Raw genomic sequence first — 18,238 nt, 5'->3', positions numbered from 1 at the left:
AACGTGAATCCCTCCACAACCACACACTGCGGGTGCAATCCCCTGAGCTCAGGGGCTTCGTCCGCCGCTGGTGCGGGAAGGGGAAGGACCGAGAGCAACCCCGTAACCAGCTCCATTGTTAGGGCCTTGTCCTGGGTGACGGGGACACCCCGGGAAGCCTCCGACTCAGGGAAAGTGACACCAGTCTCCGCAGCCAGACGAGACATTGAAAACCCAAGAGAAAATGAGAAATTGCCATTTAATGTCAAAGGGGCCCTGTGCCTGATAAACTTCAGGGGCAGAATCACACAGCACGGCTTGGACACCAGCATTTGGTAAAATTCAGTTTAAGATGATAAGGCATTTAAGTATAAAAATAAGTCTTTTCATTAAAAAGAATGCAAGAGCAGCCCTGGACACACCCACAAAGCCACTGCGAAGTATAAAAGGGAGGCCGCATCTGGATCCGGTTCCAGAAGCCACAGGGCTCTCAGCCTCACAGGAGATTTGATAACTGAAGTTTTCAAACGTCCCAATGACACAGTCGCCCTCCTTCCCACCAGGACGCATGGGGAGACGGCTCAGGAGGTGCCAGCGATCTGCAGTCTCTTTGGAAGTGACAGGGTCCTCCTGGCTGGGTTGTGGAGGGCGGTGGGGTACCTGGGTGAGAGCACAGGTGTGCACCCACACCCATCCGTAAGAGGGTTACGTTCGTCATCACACGGAGGTTCCAAACCAAAATCAGAATATTCCTTTTCCGTCTCCCATCTTCTACTGATTCTCGGAATGGTTAAAGTGGCCCTAAAATGATAAAACAGCATACGTGGGAATTAGTTTTCATGGACTAAATTCATCCATTGTGGCTGCGTGTTCACCGACACATAGACCTGCTACCCCTGAAGGGACTGGCTACCCTGGTGAATGAGGCCTCATTTCTGAGGCAGGTGTGTGCTTACAGAGGGTACAGGGCCGACCTCGGAGACAAGGTGGCCGGGTCCAGACCATCACAATAAAGGGGGTATCGTGATAGAACTCATCATGCGAATCCGTTAGTTTCCCAGTGCACACTGTTTACACTGTACTATAGCCTAGTAAGTGTGCAATAGCACTATGCCTAAAAATGCATATCTCTTAATTAAAAAATACTTTCTTGATAAAAACACTACGCATCATCTGAGCCTTCAGCAGGTCAGAATCTTTTTGCTGGTGGAGGGTCTGACCTTCAATTTGTAAAAAAAAAATCAGTATCAGCGAAGCACCATAAAGCAAAGCGCAATAAAACGGGGTATGCCTATAAATGTAAAAATATTATAGTTAAGATAGTTAAAGCACTTCCTACCGCGCCCGCACTTAGAATGTTCTTAATAAATGTTATTTCTCCTCTTGCCTCTGAGGAAAAAGGAGAATAAAAATATCTATATATTCATAAAATAGAATTTTTAAAAATGATGTCCAAATAATGAATCGGGATTCAACACAAAAGTGGCTCCTGGGGAGATGGGACATGGAAGTAGCCTAAGTTCATCACCATCCGGCCAGGGCCCTCTGCCCCGTCTCCTGGACCAGGCCTCGCACCGCCTCACCTCACCGGAGAAAGAGCTGGGGGAGCCAGACGGCTGGTGGCAGACAGGTGGCCGGACACTGTGCTACTGTGAAATGAGAGGTCTCTCCAGCATTTAGAAACCTTTGTCACACTTGGCCATAATACAGCAGGAACAGCATGGCTCCGTGGCCCAATGGCAGAGGCTGCCCTGCCCTCCGAGACCACACTGGGGTGGCAGTGGGCCCCTGGGTCAGTGGATGCCAGAAAGGGTGGTGTGGGCCCAGCGGTGGGAACAGCAGCCAGGTCCACGATGGTGTTCCAGTTTCCCGGCGAGCAGGTGTGTCCGAAGCCAGGGGGACCAATAGGAGACTCAGGCCTGACTGACAGCAGCCGTCACACTGGACGGCTCATTCAGGTGATGGGCTCATTCACTGATTCCACCTGATGAGGGTGGGGGAAGTCTTCACACAAAGCCATGTGTCCTGAGTGGACCATGACAGTGGAATAGTCTTACAGGGTGGGAGAGGCCATCCCAGGCAGTGAGAACGGCATGAGGTCAGAACTTTCCAGAACGGAGAGGCTGTGATTTAGCCGCACACGGGCAGTGATGGGAGACCTGCCTGAAGAGCCCAGCGGTGCCCAGACTGTGGAAGGCCCTGAGCACCATGATGACTGCAGGCGCTGAATTTCCCCATCAGGCTGTTTCCCCAGCAGTCTCGGAAGCCCATGCGGGCGAACACTCTTTCCAGAAGGACACTGAAGGAATGAACAGGTTTCCTTACTGACTCTCCGGGTCGTTACTAGTCCAACGCACACCAAATCTACAAGAAGTGGGGAAGCCCGGCCGGCGTGGCTCAGTGGCTGAGCGTTGACTTATGAACCAGGAGCTCATGGTTCAATTCCCGGTCAGGGCGTATGTCTGGGTTGCGGGCTCAATCTTGTCTGGGAAGTGAGGAGGCAGCCGAACAATGATTCTCATCATTGATGTTTCTATCTCTCTCTCTCTCACTCTCCCTTCCTCTCTAAAATCAATAAAAATATATTTTAAAAAAGAAGTGGGACCCAGCCAGCATGACTCACTGGTTGAGCGTTGACCTATGAACCAGGAGCTCATGGTTCAATTCCCGGTCAGGGCATATGTCTGGGTTGCCGGCTCGATCTTTATTGTGGGGCCGGCAGGAGGCAGCCAATTAATGATTCTCTCTCATCAATGATGTATCTGTCTCCCTCTCCTTTCCTCTCTGAAATTAATAAAAAAGATATTACAAAAAAAAGAAATAATAAAAAAAAAAGAAGTGAGGAAACAGATTCAGCATTTCTCGAACTTCTTTGACCTAGAAACGTGCCCTGAGACCCTCGGCGGCAGCAGGGAAGAGCAGCTCTGGGGAGGGGAGGTCAGACAGCGTCTGGGCAGCTCACTCGGAGCTGCTGGGGGCGAGGGAGAGGGGTGGGGGGTCAGGAGACAAGACAGGGCCTCTCAGCACAGTTTACAGAATACCTTGTCATTTCCAACTGATGTGTAGTATCTTTTCTGTAAAGTATAAGCTGCCACATATGTTTGTTTAAAGCCCTTGACTTTATTCATTGGCCCATGTGTCCATTGCTGGACTAATAACACATTATCTTAATTATCACAGCTCTGTCATATGTCTGGATACCTGATAGGTGATTTCCCTCATCTTGTTCTTCTACTTCAAAACTGTTTGGCTTTCTTCCAATTCTAGGAAATTCTCAGCCATTATCTTTTCAAAAGTCATTATTCTTTGCAAATCTTTTTATTTTATTTTCCTCTCCCATTTAATATTCCTCCATTCTGAGTTTCCTAATACATCTCATTTTTTTTTCTATGACTCCTAAACACTTTCCTACTTTCCATTTATTCCACTTGGTGCATTTTAGAAACTTTCCTAATTTATTTTCTAATTCACAAATTTGGTCTACAACTGTGTCTAATCTGATGGTTTTTTTCTTTAACTTCAATGACCATATCATTCATTTTAAGAAGTTTTTTTTAATCTTCCAATTGCTTTTTCTTCATACTCTTCTATTCTTTCATTATGGCTCCATTTCTCCTTTGATCACTTTTAAAAATTAAAATACTTATCTTTACAGTAAACTTCATTTATTTCAGATTCTTGGAGGTTTGTATTCTCCTGTTTGTTATAGTTCCTGCCTCCTACCCCCAACCATGGCTGGTTTGCTTATGTGCTGCTGTTTCATCTCTGCATCCTGTAAGCTCTGGTGGGGAATGCCTACAGGATAATTCTGCATTTGTCACGATGAAAGACCACAATGTGTTCAATAGTTGCACCTGTTTTTATGCTAATGTTTGGCTTTTGGTTCTTGTGCTGCTGAGGCAGACTAAAACTGGAACCCACCCCCATGCACGGCTGGTGTTTTAATTTCTAAGCCCTAAGGTACAGACAGGTCTTCAAGGCTCTGAGCTTTATGCAAATTCTGGCTCCCACACCTCCACTGGGAATTAGAATCCTAGCCCCCAGCCCCTGGACCAATCCTGGGCCAAACCCAGCAAAGGCCAAGGCTGAGGAGAGTGGCGAGGGGTGTGTTTTGTGCTCCCTCTTCACTTACAGGATTAGCTATGCACTTCCTGTTTTCCGAGCAGGAGGGACACGTTTGCGTTAGCTTAGTGTAACATGCTTATAAGAAGTCTAAACTGCATTTTTCTTAAAGTGCTAACTTTTCTTTTATTCCATTCCACCATCTCCTCATAGAGTAACATTTGACTCCTAGAGAAAGGTTTTTGTTTTGTTCGTCTTATCATCTGAAGGCTCTCTTCCTTCAGAGCCTAGCAATGATCTAAGTTAACCCTCTTTAACCCTTTGAGTGCCAACCAATATCCTAGGAACTATGCTAAAATTGCCAAGTCATTTTGGCTGATTTTACAGCAGTTTAGGAAAAAAAATTATGAATCACAAGTAAATGAAGTTACATATTCAAAAACTTAAGGAAACCTTTACTACACTGACATATTTAGCAATATCACCATCACTAATAAAAGCAGACTTAGAACTGGACGCCATTTCGAAGCTTTGATAGCGCTCCCGGCACTTCTGGCGAAGGACAGGAGGAGCACGATCGCGCTCCCCGGCACTCTAGGGGTTAATAACACTATTTTTCTGGGATCCACGTTCCAGAGGAAGCATTCACTACCAGAAGCTCCATCGGAAGATTGTGGCAGCGAGTCTATTCACAAGCATCTATTTGATTCACATTTGGCTGCACTGGCACAGCCCAAGTTTCCCCTTGGCCAGCTCATGCGCTCACAGTTTGAATAATTCAGCTCTGCGTCTGAGCCAAGCAGCTCTCATTGTGTCTGGGAATGAGGTCCACGAAGACCCACCGTCTCCTGCTGCCCTTCTTGGGGTGTCAGAGCAGGTCGCTGCGCCCAGTGTTGGGAAGTGATGCTGGCACGCTGGCTGTAAACACACACACCAGCCAAGAAGAACAGGAGGGGAGGGCGCAGTGCGTGCTGGAGCCAGCCTCCCCATCAACCACGCCGCACGGCAGGCCAATCACTTAACCCCCGTGGACCTCATTGCCCTTATCTCTAAACTGACGGGGTTAGACCGACTCAGGATCCCTGACACCTTGAGGGGGGAAAGGCACGGAGCACAATTTCATTCTCACAGAATGATCAATAAAATCCCGTTGATAACTCCATGATTGCGTTTTCTTCTCTCAGGACGTAAGAATAAAGGCCTGACAAGAACTAGCTGTTGAAACAGGACACGCGGAGTGAACCACTGCACATCGATCTCTCTTAATCTATGTCAGGACATCACATTTCCCTCCTTGGCCTTGGTCCCGGCCTGACACCTGGGCCTGCGGTATCGAGCACAGGCGGGCACAGGAGACAGGCAGCCTTGCTTCCGCCGGGCCCGGGCCCGCTCCTGCTCTGCTACCGTGCTTCTAGATGCTGCAGACGTGCAAAGCAATCACCAATGAGACAGACAGGCAAACAAATAAAGCAAATATTTTAAAGGTCACCCACTTGGAGATAAAAGTATAAAAAAATGTATGTCCATTTAGAATCAGAGTCATCATCACGCTTCGGCTCCTGCTGCACCTACAGGGCAACAACGAACCAACACCCCCTCCCCTGCCCTCGATTCCTCCCCCTGCAGTGACCCACCCCCGCCATCAGGCAATGGAGTCGAAAAGTGAGTGTCACAGTGAACAGCACAGCGGCTGATGAAGGCCACTCCCTCAGCAGCTGCCCTCAGCCCCCGGCACAGGCTAGGATCACAAATCAGTTCGTTGGGAAGTGGAGGTGGGGTGCTGGTCAGCAATCCAACAATCATGGTTCCCATATTGGGTTCCAGTTTGGGCAGTAACGCCCACTAAGGCCAGATAAAAGCAAGTGAAGGAACCCCAGTGATGGGCCAGAGTAGGGGCCTGACTGCAGTTTTCAATGTAACACCCCCTGTGTGACTCACAGCCAGGACCGGCCCTGCCACACACCACACGCTGAGCCCAGACCAAGACCCTGAGCCTGAGCGGAGGCACAAAGGCCCGGAGGCCTGCGTTTAAAACCACAGCCTCTGCCCTGGCCAGGTGGGCCCAGTGCATAGAGTGTTGGTCGTCGGATTGAAGGGTCTGGGTTTCTATTCCGGTCAAGGGCACATACGTGGGTTGCAGGCTAGATCCCCAGCCCTGGTCAGGGCACGTGCGGGAGACAACTGATTGATATGTCTCTTTCACATCAATGTTTCTCTCTCTGTCTGTCTCTCTCTCCCTTCCACACTCTCTAAAAAAAAAAAAAAAAAAATCAATGGAAAAATATCCTCAGGTGAGGATTAACTAATACAAAAACAAAACACGCTATCTTTTCTTTTCTTTTCCAGGGAAATCTGTCCGTGCATTAGCTGATTAGCCCAGGTGGGGTCCAATCTAGGTATTCCCAACACAGGAAATTGAGCATGGGATTCAAGGACACAAATGGTGGAAGAAATCTTAGCCACACAGGGCGGGGGAGGCAACACAACAACCCCCACTGTGGGACGCCCACCCTGGGCGGCGAGGGCCAGCAAGAGTTGGGACCACAGGGACCCCTCTGCGGGAGCCAGGGCCTTGGAGAAAGGCGCTGAGAGGCCCTTAAGGAAGGAGGGAGAAATGCTCTGGCTGCCACCCCCTCCAACCACGCTGGTGTCCAGCGTCAGAAACCAGAGCAAGGGAGGCCAGAAATGCAGCCTCCGCAATACCGAGCAGGGGACCCAAAGCTGGGGGGGTGGCGCTGAGAGAAAGCAGGCCACTGCCTGTCCCGCTGACCCAGTGACAGCTGAGGGTGGCCCCTTCCCTGAAAGGCTCCCGCTCAGAGGAGCGACAGAGTGTCCGGGGCCAGATCCCCTCCAACACTTGGTGCTGAGAATACAGACCTGGCCCTCAACTACCACCCCAATCTGTTCTTCCCAGGGTTTCTGTCTTACAAGGCCACCCCTTCTCGTGTACCTGTCACGCCACCCCTTTCGTGTATCTTTCTTGATTGTCCTGGAGAGTTCTGGCAGCCTCCTTCGGTTTCGTTTAATGGGTCTGACTTTACAAAGAATGGTGTGCTTTCCTGGTCACACTTGGGACCCTCTGGGCTGAGCTGGCCCGAGAAAGGAAGCCTGCTGCAAGGCTCTGGTCCAGCTCTGGAACCTCTGAGGAAGGAGAGGAAGTCTGCCAATGACAGCGGCCACTGGCACTGCTTCCAGACTGGCAGCACGCGATGGTGCATAGAGCGAGGGCAGCCTGGCCGGGTGTCGTGGAGAGACCCCGAGTGACGTAATACCATGTCCTACCACGTGAGTAGAGGACGGTTTCGTTCCAACTGTCAGCAACACGAGCAGAGGAACTCACTGAGAGATGTTTCTAAATAACAATACATATGAGTTCAACCTTAACAGTGACTACTATAAACAACATCGGCGGCTACTGAAATAGTGTCATTATAACAGCGACCTAGCATGAGAAGGTAGGGGAAGATCCTGGCAGATGTGAGCAGTCAAGACCTTGCATTTGTGAGAAATGACTTATGATAAAAATAAGGGAAAGCACCCTAGCCGGTTTGGCTCAGTGGATAGAACGTCGGCCTGCGGACTGAGGGGTCCCGGGTTCGATTCCAGTCGGGGGCATGTACCGTGGTTGCGGGCTTGTCCCCAGTGTGTGTGTGGGGGGGGGGTGCAGGAAGCAGCTGATCGATGTGTCTCTCTCATCGATGTTTCTGGCTCTCTATCCCTCTCCCTTCCTCTCTGTGAAAAAATCAGTGAGATATATTAAAAAAAAAAAAATAAGGAAAAGCTTAGGGACAGAAGGAGGACAGGAACTCGGGCACCGAGCTGAGACAGCCACATGGAGAATTCAGGGCAGAACTGATCAGCTGATATCCCACTGGGGTCAGAGCCATACCAGGGAATTAGGATGTGAAGGGGTTTGGGGGGGGGGGGAGCACCAAATAAGCTCACAATCACACACAAGATCCCCGTTAAGAATCCCACACAAACTACCCCTGGGCCAGTGGTGGGGATGGGACCTGGGTGGGAGGCACTTTTGCCTGGTGCAACCTGGTGCGTGGCAGGGCCTGGTGTGTGCGGGGCCTGGTGCGTGTGGGGCCTGGTGCGTGCAGGGACGGTGCATGGCAGGGCCTGGTGCGTGTGGGGCCTGGTGCGTGCAGGAACGGCACATGGCAGGGCCTGGTGCGTGTGGGGCCTGGTGCGTGCAGGGATGGTGCATGGCGGGGCCTGGTGCGTGTGGGGCCTGGTGCGTGCAGGGATGGTGCGTGGCGGGGCCTGGTGCATGGCAGGGCCTGGTGCGTGGCATGGCATGTTTAATGAAGCCGTCTGACATGCAGGGCTACACCCACCGGTGATCTGCGTTAAGCACTGCTCCCTGGGATCCTGCATCGCTAAAAATACTATTTGCTTTTTATTTAACACTGGACTTTCAATGTTCTAAAATGCAAAAATAGTGTCTTATTATTTTAAAAGCTTAGGAGGGAAAGTAGCCATATTATTAGAAAAAGAAGATATATGCAGCTAGAGTCTGTTCAAATATCAAGAGGTGTGACTTTTCGAATTCATATTTCAATCTTTATTTACATAAGACTTTTAGAAATAGTGGGTGTAAATATTAAATCACCCAAGGCTGGGTGAAATTTTATTGAAAATAACTACAAATAGAGAGAAACTGATTTTTTTAAAGTTGGTTTCTGAAATTTAGATGAAAAAGAATATCAAGCATTAACCAAAACTGATATATTTACATATCAATATAGGTTTTCTGCTCATAGACTCATTTCCTATGAAACCGAACAGAGGCGAGCTTGGGGAATTACAAAGGAAGGAAAAACCCTAATCAAATAGGTACTGTTGTTCAAACAGAATATTAGCCAAAATGATCCAATCAGCTGCTTGAGCCAAATTTTTTTCCTTTAAGCCACTCATGCCAGCGCACAGCTCTGAGAGCACAGAGAACCACGGTTCATGCCCAGTGTGTGCCCCACGGGTGGGTCTGGAAGACACTGAAATTGGATGAGAAGGGAGGGCGGCAGCAATAAGCAATGGGCCCAGAAAGGGTCCCATTTCTCAAGGTAAATATTATTCTTTGCATTGCGTGGTGTGTGTGGCAGTCGCGTGAGCCATCCTACACAGAGGAAGTTCAGGTGCTGGCTCTTGGCCTCCCCCCCGTGAGGGCAGAGCTTCCCAAGGACAGCGCTGAGGAAGAAGAGCGGGCCTTCGCGGGGCGGGTCTGACACGGGCTTTGTCTTCAGACCTGACTCATGACTCCACATGAGCAGAGGGGCACGCAGGTGACAACTAACACCCTTTCAGTTCTTGGTTTAAAACAAAATCGTTGCGTATCATTGTAAAACATAATAACTTGCAATGTGTCAATTGAAGGTCTAATTCGTTGACTCAATCTTTTGCTTATCAAAATCAGAACAATGTGCTTCTGTAAAAACCTTTAGGGAGCAAAAGCAGATATACACCGACGACACACACAGACATGCGCGCACACACACACTTACACACGCTCCTGGTTTCTATGTAAAATTAAACATAATTCTATTTTATTACAATATTAAGATTCCAATTTTTAAATTGAAAAACCCCCAAGAATTACAGAGGTTATCAAAGATATATTAACTTGTTCTTAGAATAAGCTCAAAATTAATAACCAAGGCATGATTATGCTAATGTATACTTTATGATATTCCGCCTGACACAGGAGACTGAGAACCGGGCCCTGGCAGTGTTAGACCGCCCTTGACTTTGAATTAATGGTGTGAATATTGCATTTCTCCTGAAATCTTTGGTTTATGGGAAGTTTATGGAAACATGAAGGAAAAGCTTATCAGAGATGAGAAAAAACAACACTGATTCCTATTTGGATACTTAAATGAGGGCAGGCCTTTCTTCCCAGATGTCCTCCAATTCCCTTCCCTGAACCCTGCTTTTAAAAAGAATTTTAAACATATTTGCAATTTCTATTTCCAACTTGAAGCTGGAGACAAATTAGTTTGCACCCCAGTAGAATGCTAAGAAAAGCTTAAATCAAGCGGCACCTTTTTATTTACATCCCTCATTCCTTAGAAGCGTAATTGCCTTTTTTATTAACTTTGTTTTATGGATCTAATATTTAAGAACAAGTCTACCCTTTATGTGACACAAGAAGGTGAATGCACTTACAGACTCCCCTGCAATACATCTCGGGCAGGGCTGGGCGGAGCTCCTCCCACCGGTCGGAGGGACCTGGTTGACAAATCACAGGCGCAGATGGATCAGAACAACGGTTATTTACACTTTTTATTAGAATATTTAAATGGGTTCCCAGCTGGTTTGGCAGGAACAGGAACCTACCCCCGCACTTGGTGGCCCCTGGCCTCTGGCTGGCCTTGGCGCAGGGAGGCCTCCCGGCTGCGCCTCCAGCTCCCGGCAGCCCCAGGACACCAGGGCGTCGGCCTTCACCTGGGGACAGCCCCGCTCCTGCGCAGCTGCTTCGAGGCTCCTGCACACCCGCTTCTGAAACGAACAAAATTTCACTCGAGATGGCCTCGTAAAGCACACAACGCTAATTAAATTTGCTTCCTGAAAACTTCAGCTGCAAATACAGACCCTGTGGAGCTGGGAAAGTTTATAGGACATTTGAGGGGATGACTTTAAACTTTATCTTCAGGAATAACCGCCATCAATTACATTTAACCTCATTATTTCCTAAATTGTCTGATATTTACTTAGCTTTACAGATTTAAAACAGTCATTTTAACAATTTGAGCAGAAAATCTTGTCATAAACTACTGTGACTGGTTTATTGATATTGAAAACGTACAAGACCCATAAATTTTGTTCAAGAAACTAGTTTTATGCTGCAACACATTCTGCCGGTACTCAGTGACACAGCAGGAATAATCCACACATGAATAACTCTTTCTCTTACGGACACCGAAGACCCAGTTAATTTTATTTCAAAAGTTGCGCACACAGCCTTAACTGATAACCTTTGGGAAAGTTAGCATTTGGTTTCTGCTTCCACTTGAGCGAAAGGTAAACTACCAAAGCAATCCCCTGAAGCTAAAGGAAACATTGCTCTCAGAGTGCCAAGGCTGTGTGCTGTGAGGGCACCGCTCGCACTGACACCGAGTCAGATGCCATTGCCTTGCCCAGCCCCAGCGGTGTCTCTGGATCCCTGGGCAGCCTGCAGGCCCGGCTGCTAGACAGCGCCTGCCCGGGACACCCGTGGCTACAACTTCTTCAGTCACTTGCAAACCAGCATCATGATTTGTGCCAAATTACTTATGATCTGTACTGTCATTTATTTACTATTTTCTAAACTGACACCTTTTTACTTAATGGATTTATTCAATAGAAGCTTTATCTCATAGTTTAGGCTGCTGGTTCCTCTGTTCTCTAACATGCCTTAAAACAGGTACGTAGAGATTAAAGTGAGACCCGTAAGCCATTTGGAGTCATATCCTGGGGTAAGCGCTTGACCTCTAGGTGGCAGAAGACAAGGGCGGGTACAGTTACCTACTCCTACAGTTCTTCCCAAGTGACAGGAAACTAAAGCCTGAGAAACTCAAAATTCTGCACCAAACCACACCCCGAGCAAAACTTAAAGACAGAGGATGCCGAAATCTGCATCATATCTGCTAGTACTAAGTGGCACAACAGGAATAATCCGCACATGAATAACTGGTACAAAGAGAAACACCACCAAATCTGAGTGTGGGTCCCGGGCTCCCCCCACCCCCACTGAGGCCGGCTCTGTGAGGAGCCACTAAGACAGGGTGAGAGCCATCTCCATGGCCCCGGAGAGACCACTACAACCATGAAAGGGCTATGACAGTCCCTGCGTGGCCCAGAGCATGGATGCAGGGAAGGGACTGCAAAGTCCACACAATTCTGAGGAGCAAACGCCATGTAAAGAGGCCTCTTCACAACTCATAGCTCCTGGGAGCCAGCAGGGGAAAGAGGAGGGAGAAGTGCCCTTTGGCAACTGGTGGTGAAGATAAAAAGAAGAAAAGCAGGGAAAATTTCGGGTCCTACGAGTAAAGAGGACCATGATATCAGGAGGCTCACGCCCTCCCGTCAGACACAGACACAGACACACACACACACACACACACACGCGCGCGCGCGCGCGCGCGCGCGCGCGCGCGCACACACAGCGGCTGCTGTGACTGGACCAGGTGCCATCAGACCAGGGTCTTGTAGAAAGACCAACGTTATAGAAATTCCCTCCTAAAAAACCGCCATGAACCAGAAGAAAACTGCAGTTCAATACTCTGCAAACATAACTAAACATATTCAAGCAAACACTGGAGACAAAAATCACCTTGAATTAGAGATATCAATTAAAAACAGAAAGGGACAAAAGTAGGGAGCAAGAGGAAAGAGGTGAATGAACCCAGGAAAGTAATGGAAGGGGAAAACGAAATTACGTCAGAAATGAAGGATAAAGTGTAAGGTACCCAAGGAGAATTCAAACGAAAATTTTAAAAAAGGGTAAGGAGGTCAGATACGTGGTGAGGAAGAAAACTGGAGTTTGGGTGGTGAGCACAGAACAGATGTTCCATGATAAAGTCGGACACCTGAAATTTAAATGATGTTATTAGCCACTGTTATCCCAATAAATTTAATTTAAAAAAGAGGCGTGACATGTTAAAACTGGTTTATTGTCAGCTTTCAGTAATCCGTGTTAGCACAACCCACGGACAGAGACAAAAGGGTGGTGAAGGCCTGGGGTGGGGGGTGGGGGTAGGCTGGAAGGGGTCAATGGGGGGGCAGGGGGACAGATGTAACACTTCCAACAAAAAATATTTAATTAAAAAGAATCTGTGTTAAAGGGAAGCAGTGGAATGCCACGGGCCCCATGCCATTTTATTCGTAGGCGCGGACCTTCCATCAGCGACATCACTCAGCAACGAGCACTCCTACTCTGTCCCTGCCTTTTGAGTGACGTCAGACTTGCTGAGAAGGAAAGCGCGGGCAGGGGTGGGGGAAGGGAGGCAGAAGCACTGCCTCTGCGACATGCCCCGCGCTCCACAATGACATCTCAACCACTTCTGGGTGGGGCCACAGTACAACTAGCACGTGAAGGTCAGCAGACTTGTGAGTATCCATGGTGACAAGCCGAGGTTCTTAGGGGCTCAGGTGGCCGAGGAGGCCAGCTTCCCACCTCTGTGGCAGGTGAAAGGAGGTCCCACGCTGACGCCAAGGTGCTGGGTTAAGGCTGGGCTCCCCAGGGAACGTGGGGATCACCGGCTTGATGGCCCTCAGTCAGCCGAGTGGATTAAATTATTCATGTTTGCTGCTATTTACTGTGGATTACTGAGAGCTGACTGCATGAGACTGACCTGGACACTTCCTCGGCAAACAGTCGGGTCATCGCGGGCTGGCCTGGACCACAGCAAAAGGAAGGCTGCAGAGGCCTCTCATGCCGGATGCCTGTGCACGGCTCTCCCCCGCTCCCTTCTAGCGAGGCTCTGTCAGCCTTCATAAGGCAGACGGAGATTTACTGCCCGACTATAAAGACACTCGCACTGTATAAACAAAATTAAAACCCCGCGTCTACACGCAGACCCCATTACTTAACAATAATGGAAGGGGATCAATCGAACAGCAACCTCGCCGGAGAATCACTGCAGCAGGAATGCGACGGAGAGAAGGTACGTGATACGACGCATAAGTTAAAACAGAAGATATGTATCCTGTTGCCTCAGTGATGGAACAAAGTAGACAGGCCTGGGAGAGACACGCTGCCCTCGCCGAGGAGGTGCGGCCGCGCCTGTGTTGCCGAGGACGTGCTTCTTTATTGGAAGTGATGGGGCCCAGGGAGCTGGGTGAGTGGACGCGGGGGGGGGGGGGGGGGGGCGCGGGGGGGCGGGGTTAAGGGTTTCACATTTGGGCAGAAATGAAATTCAAAGCCTCGGCTTCCGTGCTGATGCGAGGGAGCCCGCGTAGCAATCAGACTGGAGATGCATTCCCCACGAGCCTGGGGAGCCAATGAACGGTACCAGAACGGGCACGCAGAGCAAGGCCGGTACCAGCCGTGCTAGGCTGAACCGGCAGGCTGCCACCTCCAGAAACCCATTTTCCACTCCACACTAGAGAAGAACGTGGAGAGTACAGAAAACAGATACCGACTTCCTTGAACACTGACAGAGAGCACCGTGTGTTCGCTTCAATCGGCACAGCGAGAAAAAGCCACGTTCTTAACAATTAAACACCTTGTCCCTAACCCGTCTGGCTCAGTGGATAGAGTGTCAGCCTGCGGACTGAAAGGTCCCAGGTTCGATTCCGGTCAAGGGCATGTACCTTGGTTGCGGGCACATCCTCAGTAGGAGGCGTGCAGGAGGCAGCTGATCGATGTTTCTAACTCTCTATCCCTCTCCCTTCCTCTCTGTAAAAAATCAATAAAATATACTTTTTTAAAAATTAAACACCTTGAATGAACGTATATAATATAGAAGCTAATATATGAGTTAAGCATATATACCATGAATTAGAATACCAAGGTAAATCATTAGAACTCAGTAATGTAATTAATGGTAAGTCTCCACACACACACGCGCGCACACACACACACACACACACACACATCTAACCTTTCAGACTGAAGGGATTTGAGGGTTTTTACTGACTAATGGCCTTTATTCATTTGTATTATAAATGTGTAATGCTGGCTAATTGAGTCCTAGTTGCTAGAAACAGTTTGCTGAGTGAGGATTTTAGTTGAGTTTGGTTTTAATTCTACCACAGTAAGGAAAGTTTACTTTTGCTGATATGGAGTAGCTGATACGGACGTCCATCAGCCCTGAGTACAGAACGGTTAATGCTGATGAGAAAGATTAATAAGGCCCTACAGACCGCCATTTAGAAAGAGAGGATGGTTTCCATCAAGCAAAGATCCCTCCTCGATGACACTTTCATTTGGAAAATGACCTTGCACTTGGGAGGTTTGCTCTACAACACAGTGAAATCTGGCACAATGTCAACTACAGAGAAGACCAGAAATTAGGAGTCCTGCCATCAACTCCATGTTACCAGGGCATACAGGACGTCAACCAAATCTGAGTATCTTGATGCTGTGCTTTCTCCAGCTCTGACCATGCCTTAGGACTCCTCAACGTCCTGTACACAGCCGCACTCAACCTCCTGTGCAGGTCCACACGCTGGGCCAGTGGTTCTCAACCTTCCTGATGCCGCGGCCCTTTAATACAGTTCCTCATGTGGTGGTGACCCCCAACCATAAAATTATTTTCGTTGCTACTTCATAACTGTAATGTTGCTACTGTTATGAATGGTAATGTAAATATCTGATTGCAGGATGTATTTTCATTGTTCGCGACCCACAGGTTGAGAACCGCTGCTCTGGACCAATCTAGCCTGACAGAGAGGACACTTATGAGGAGAGAAGGCAAGCCGGTGGTCCGAAGGAAGAATGCCAACTTCATTCTATGAGAGCGAGTTATCTAGAAGAAGATAAGCAAAGAAGAGCAAAGAAAAAACACTTGTATTTCGAATGACAGTAAAAATACATAAATGCACATACTATACTTATTGGGGGGTAATCTTAGGCTTGCAGTATTTATCAAGTACAATATAAATCTGTTACATTCCTGATTAAGATTGAGAATCCTAAGGAAAGCGGGTATACAAATTTACTTACAACAGGTAGAACCTAATAAACATCCCTTCCCATCAAAAACAACAAACAAACTACGGTTTAGGGTGTTTCCCTATTTGTTCTCTCATTTGATCCTAACAATCATCCACTCCATAAGCAGGACCTGTCCGTTCTTCCCCCACAATATACTGCTGACTACTCTCACCATGTCACCGTCCTCTGGCCAAGCCTCTGTCGCCTCCCTATGTACTCAACCCATACCTTCCTGGCAGTGTGATCCCGTCACTTGACTATGGACTCCCCAGTCTGGAAGGTGAGCACTGTAGTGATGAGCCGGTGCTGACCTCACGGAAGGGGACAGCACTCAAGGGGGGTGGGGGGGGCAGAGCTGGGACAGAAGGAGCTGGCCTCCCTGCGTGTCTCTGATTTGGGCATCAGCGGTCTCATACCTGCATGTAGGGTACCCATGTCCCACTGTCCTGGACTGCTCACCTCTATACTGTCAAGGGAGAGAATCCATCCAACTTGTTTGAGCCAATGTGGTATGAAATCGCCCTGTTACAGAAGCTACACCTGTGCCCTAGTAACATGGTCCCTGAGTGGGGTGTGGCTGTGACGTAAGTGATGCTGGCCTAGTGATCCGGCCGTGAGTGGGTGGCGAGGAAACAGAGAGAGGCTGCAGGGTAGAAAGGTAAGCCACCTGTCCTACTGTGCGGAACATTGGAAAACGCCTTCCGCATTACCTCGGGAGAGATCTGTCTCTTGGAGCCTGTAGGTCCAGGAGAAGCAGACAGGAAAACGTTCGACGCTGGGTGTGCAGGCAGCGGGCCCACGCTCTGGGGCAGAACCGAGGAGCCAGCAATCCGCGGACAGGGGCAAGGGTGCCAGTGCTGCCCGCTTCAACCCCACAGACTTCTTTCCGTCCCCGGAAAGGGGAGGTGCCTTCCCGCGTCCTACACTGTTTTTCCTCCCAGTCTCGCACCCACCTGACCACCCACCCACGCCATCACCTCCCACCCGGTTCTCTCCGGTCAGAGCACTCAACCCAGGCGGGACGGACCCGTCTGCCCAACCAGCACACCTGCCACAGCAGCCCGGCGCCTGCACGTGGAGGTGGGGCGCAGGAACGCCCCTCCCAGGCCCAGACGCCAAGTCCTCCAGCCTTGCAGGGAGGCCCGCGCACCTAGAGGGACCCTGGGCTCCCAGTGCCTGGACAGCATGCGGGTCTGGCGGCAAACGAGTCCTGATTTCTGCGCAGGCGCGGCAGGAGGGATGGCCACGCCCACCCCTGGCCCCGCCCCAACAGGTGCAAGCAGGCAGCTGCCCGCCAGGGCGCCTCATTGAAGAGGCCGCCAGGAGACGCGAAGCCCACTGTGGGCCAGCCCGAGGACACCGCCTTCCCGTTCCCAACGCCCAGGCCCCTGAGGGCTCACCGCGTCTGCTGGAACCTGCAACTCCTCCGGCCTCCGCCGACGCCACCGGCCCAGCGCCAGGGTGTCCATGCGACCCACAGGCCCGAGTCCCCGGGACTATCGATCATCTCCACCAGACGCCGGGCGCCCCGCCCACGCCGCCGCGTCCACGCCCTCTACCCCCACGTGTCCCGCGGGAGCCAATGAGAAATGGGGGCGGGGTTCCGCCGGACCACTCGAGTCCTGCCGGGCGATCGCTTCAGGCAGGAGCAGCGGAGACCAGAGTCTTCTGGACTTAAGGGACGCCTGTCCCAGGCCATTATTTTGCAACGAGGGCCGGCCTATCGCTTCTACAATCACTGAATCGGTCGTGAAGGTCGGAAGAATTTAACTTTTTAAGGGACCCACCACGCTTCGACTGTAGACCTTGGATCGGAGGGAGGAGCGCCCGCCTTCTCGCCCTCGTAATTGGCCACCTTCCTGGCTGGTTGGCTGATAGAAGGCGCAGTGAGCCAATCAGAACGGGCGAGATCGCGGGGTCTCTGGGAATTGTAGTCCCAGTGAGGTGGCCTCACTTCCTGGCGGGAGCTGTCAAGGACAATTGGGGGGGTGACTCCAGGGTCTCCAGCCCTGTTTGGCCAGGTGCATGGTGGCTTCCGGTCCGGAGACCCTAGGGTAGTGGTTCTCAATCTTCTGGCCCTTTAAATACAGTTCCTCATGTTGTGACCCAACCATAAAATTATTTTCGTTGCTACTTCATCACTGTAATGTTGCTACAGTGATGAATCGTCATGTAAATATCTGATATGCAGGATGGTCTTAGGCGACCCCTGTGAAAGGGTCGTTCGACCACCAAAGGGGTCGCGACCCACAGGTTGAGACCCGCTGCCCTAGGGCCAGTATTTGTCTGCTGGCTGAGGGCAGCGCTGCCGGGCCCTTGGATTGTGTACAGGGGAAACCATGGCCTCTCCGCCAGACCTTGGGGAGTGGGGTTCTGGCTGTGTGCATGGTGAGCTGGGGTACCGAGGTGCCTGGTGTTGGTAAACAGTGCTGAGCTACACCACATCCTTCTAAATACACCTACTGTATGTCGTGTTAGAGGAAAGATATTCGTGACACTTGTTAAAAATGGTAAGGCAGACTTTCCCCGGGGGACCATCATGACAGGTATTGGGGT

At 50.0% G+C, this 18,238-nt stretch overlaps 1 protein-coding gene across 1 annotated transcript; it reads right to left on the bottom strand.

The window, feature by feature from the left end:
- Positions 1–219: 219 nt before the first annotated feature.
- LOC308529246 (uncharacterized protein C10orf143) lies at positions 220–17,226 on the bottom strand. Its single transcript, XM_081105241.1, has 4 exons — positions 17,083–17,226; positions 10,381–10,542; positions 10,210–10,272; positions 220–780 (listed from the first exon to the last, which is right to left on the bottom strand). Exons 1-4 carry the CDS (start codon positions 17,149–17,151, stop codon positions 751–753), a joined length of 324 nt encoding a protein of 107 aa, XP_080961367.1. The 5' UTR covers positions 17,152–17,226; the 3' UTR covers positions 220–750.
- Between the last annotated feature and the right edge of the window lie 1,012 nt (positions 17,227–18,238).

Source organism: Myotis nattereri (genome assembly GCF_964212035.1).
Source record: "Myotis nattereri genome assembly, chromosome: 13".
Classification (NCBI taxonomy): Eukaryota; Metazoa; Chordata; class Mammalia; order Chiroptera; family Vespertilionidae; genus Myotis; species Myotis nattereri.
This window is presented reverse-complemented; position numbering and strand designations above follow the sequence as displayed.

Coding starts and splice junctions, on each gene's coding strand:
- LOC308529246 (XM_081105241.1), bottom strand. CDS start 17,151: ATGGACACCCTGGCGCTGGGCCGGTGGCGTCGGCGGAGGCCGGAGGAG. Junction 10,273..10,380: donor AGGGGCCACCAAGTGCGGGG/GTAGGTTCCTGT, acceptor TTTGTCAACCAG/GTCCCTCCGACCGGTGGGAG. Junction 781..10,209: donor GATGTATTGCAGGGGAGTCT/GTAAGTGCATTC, acceptor TTATCATTTTAG/GGCCACTTTAACCATTCCGA.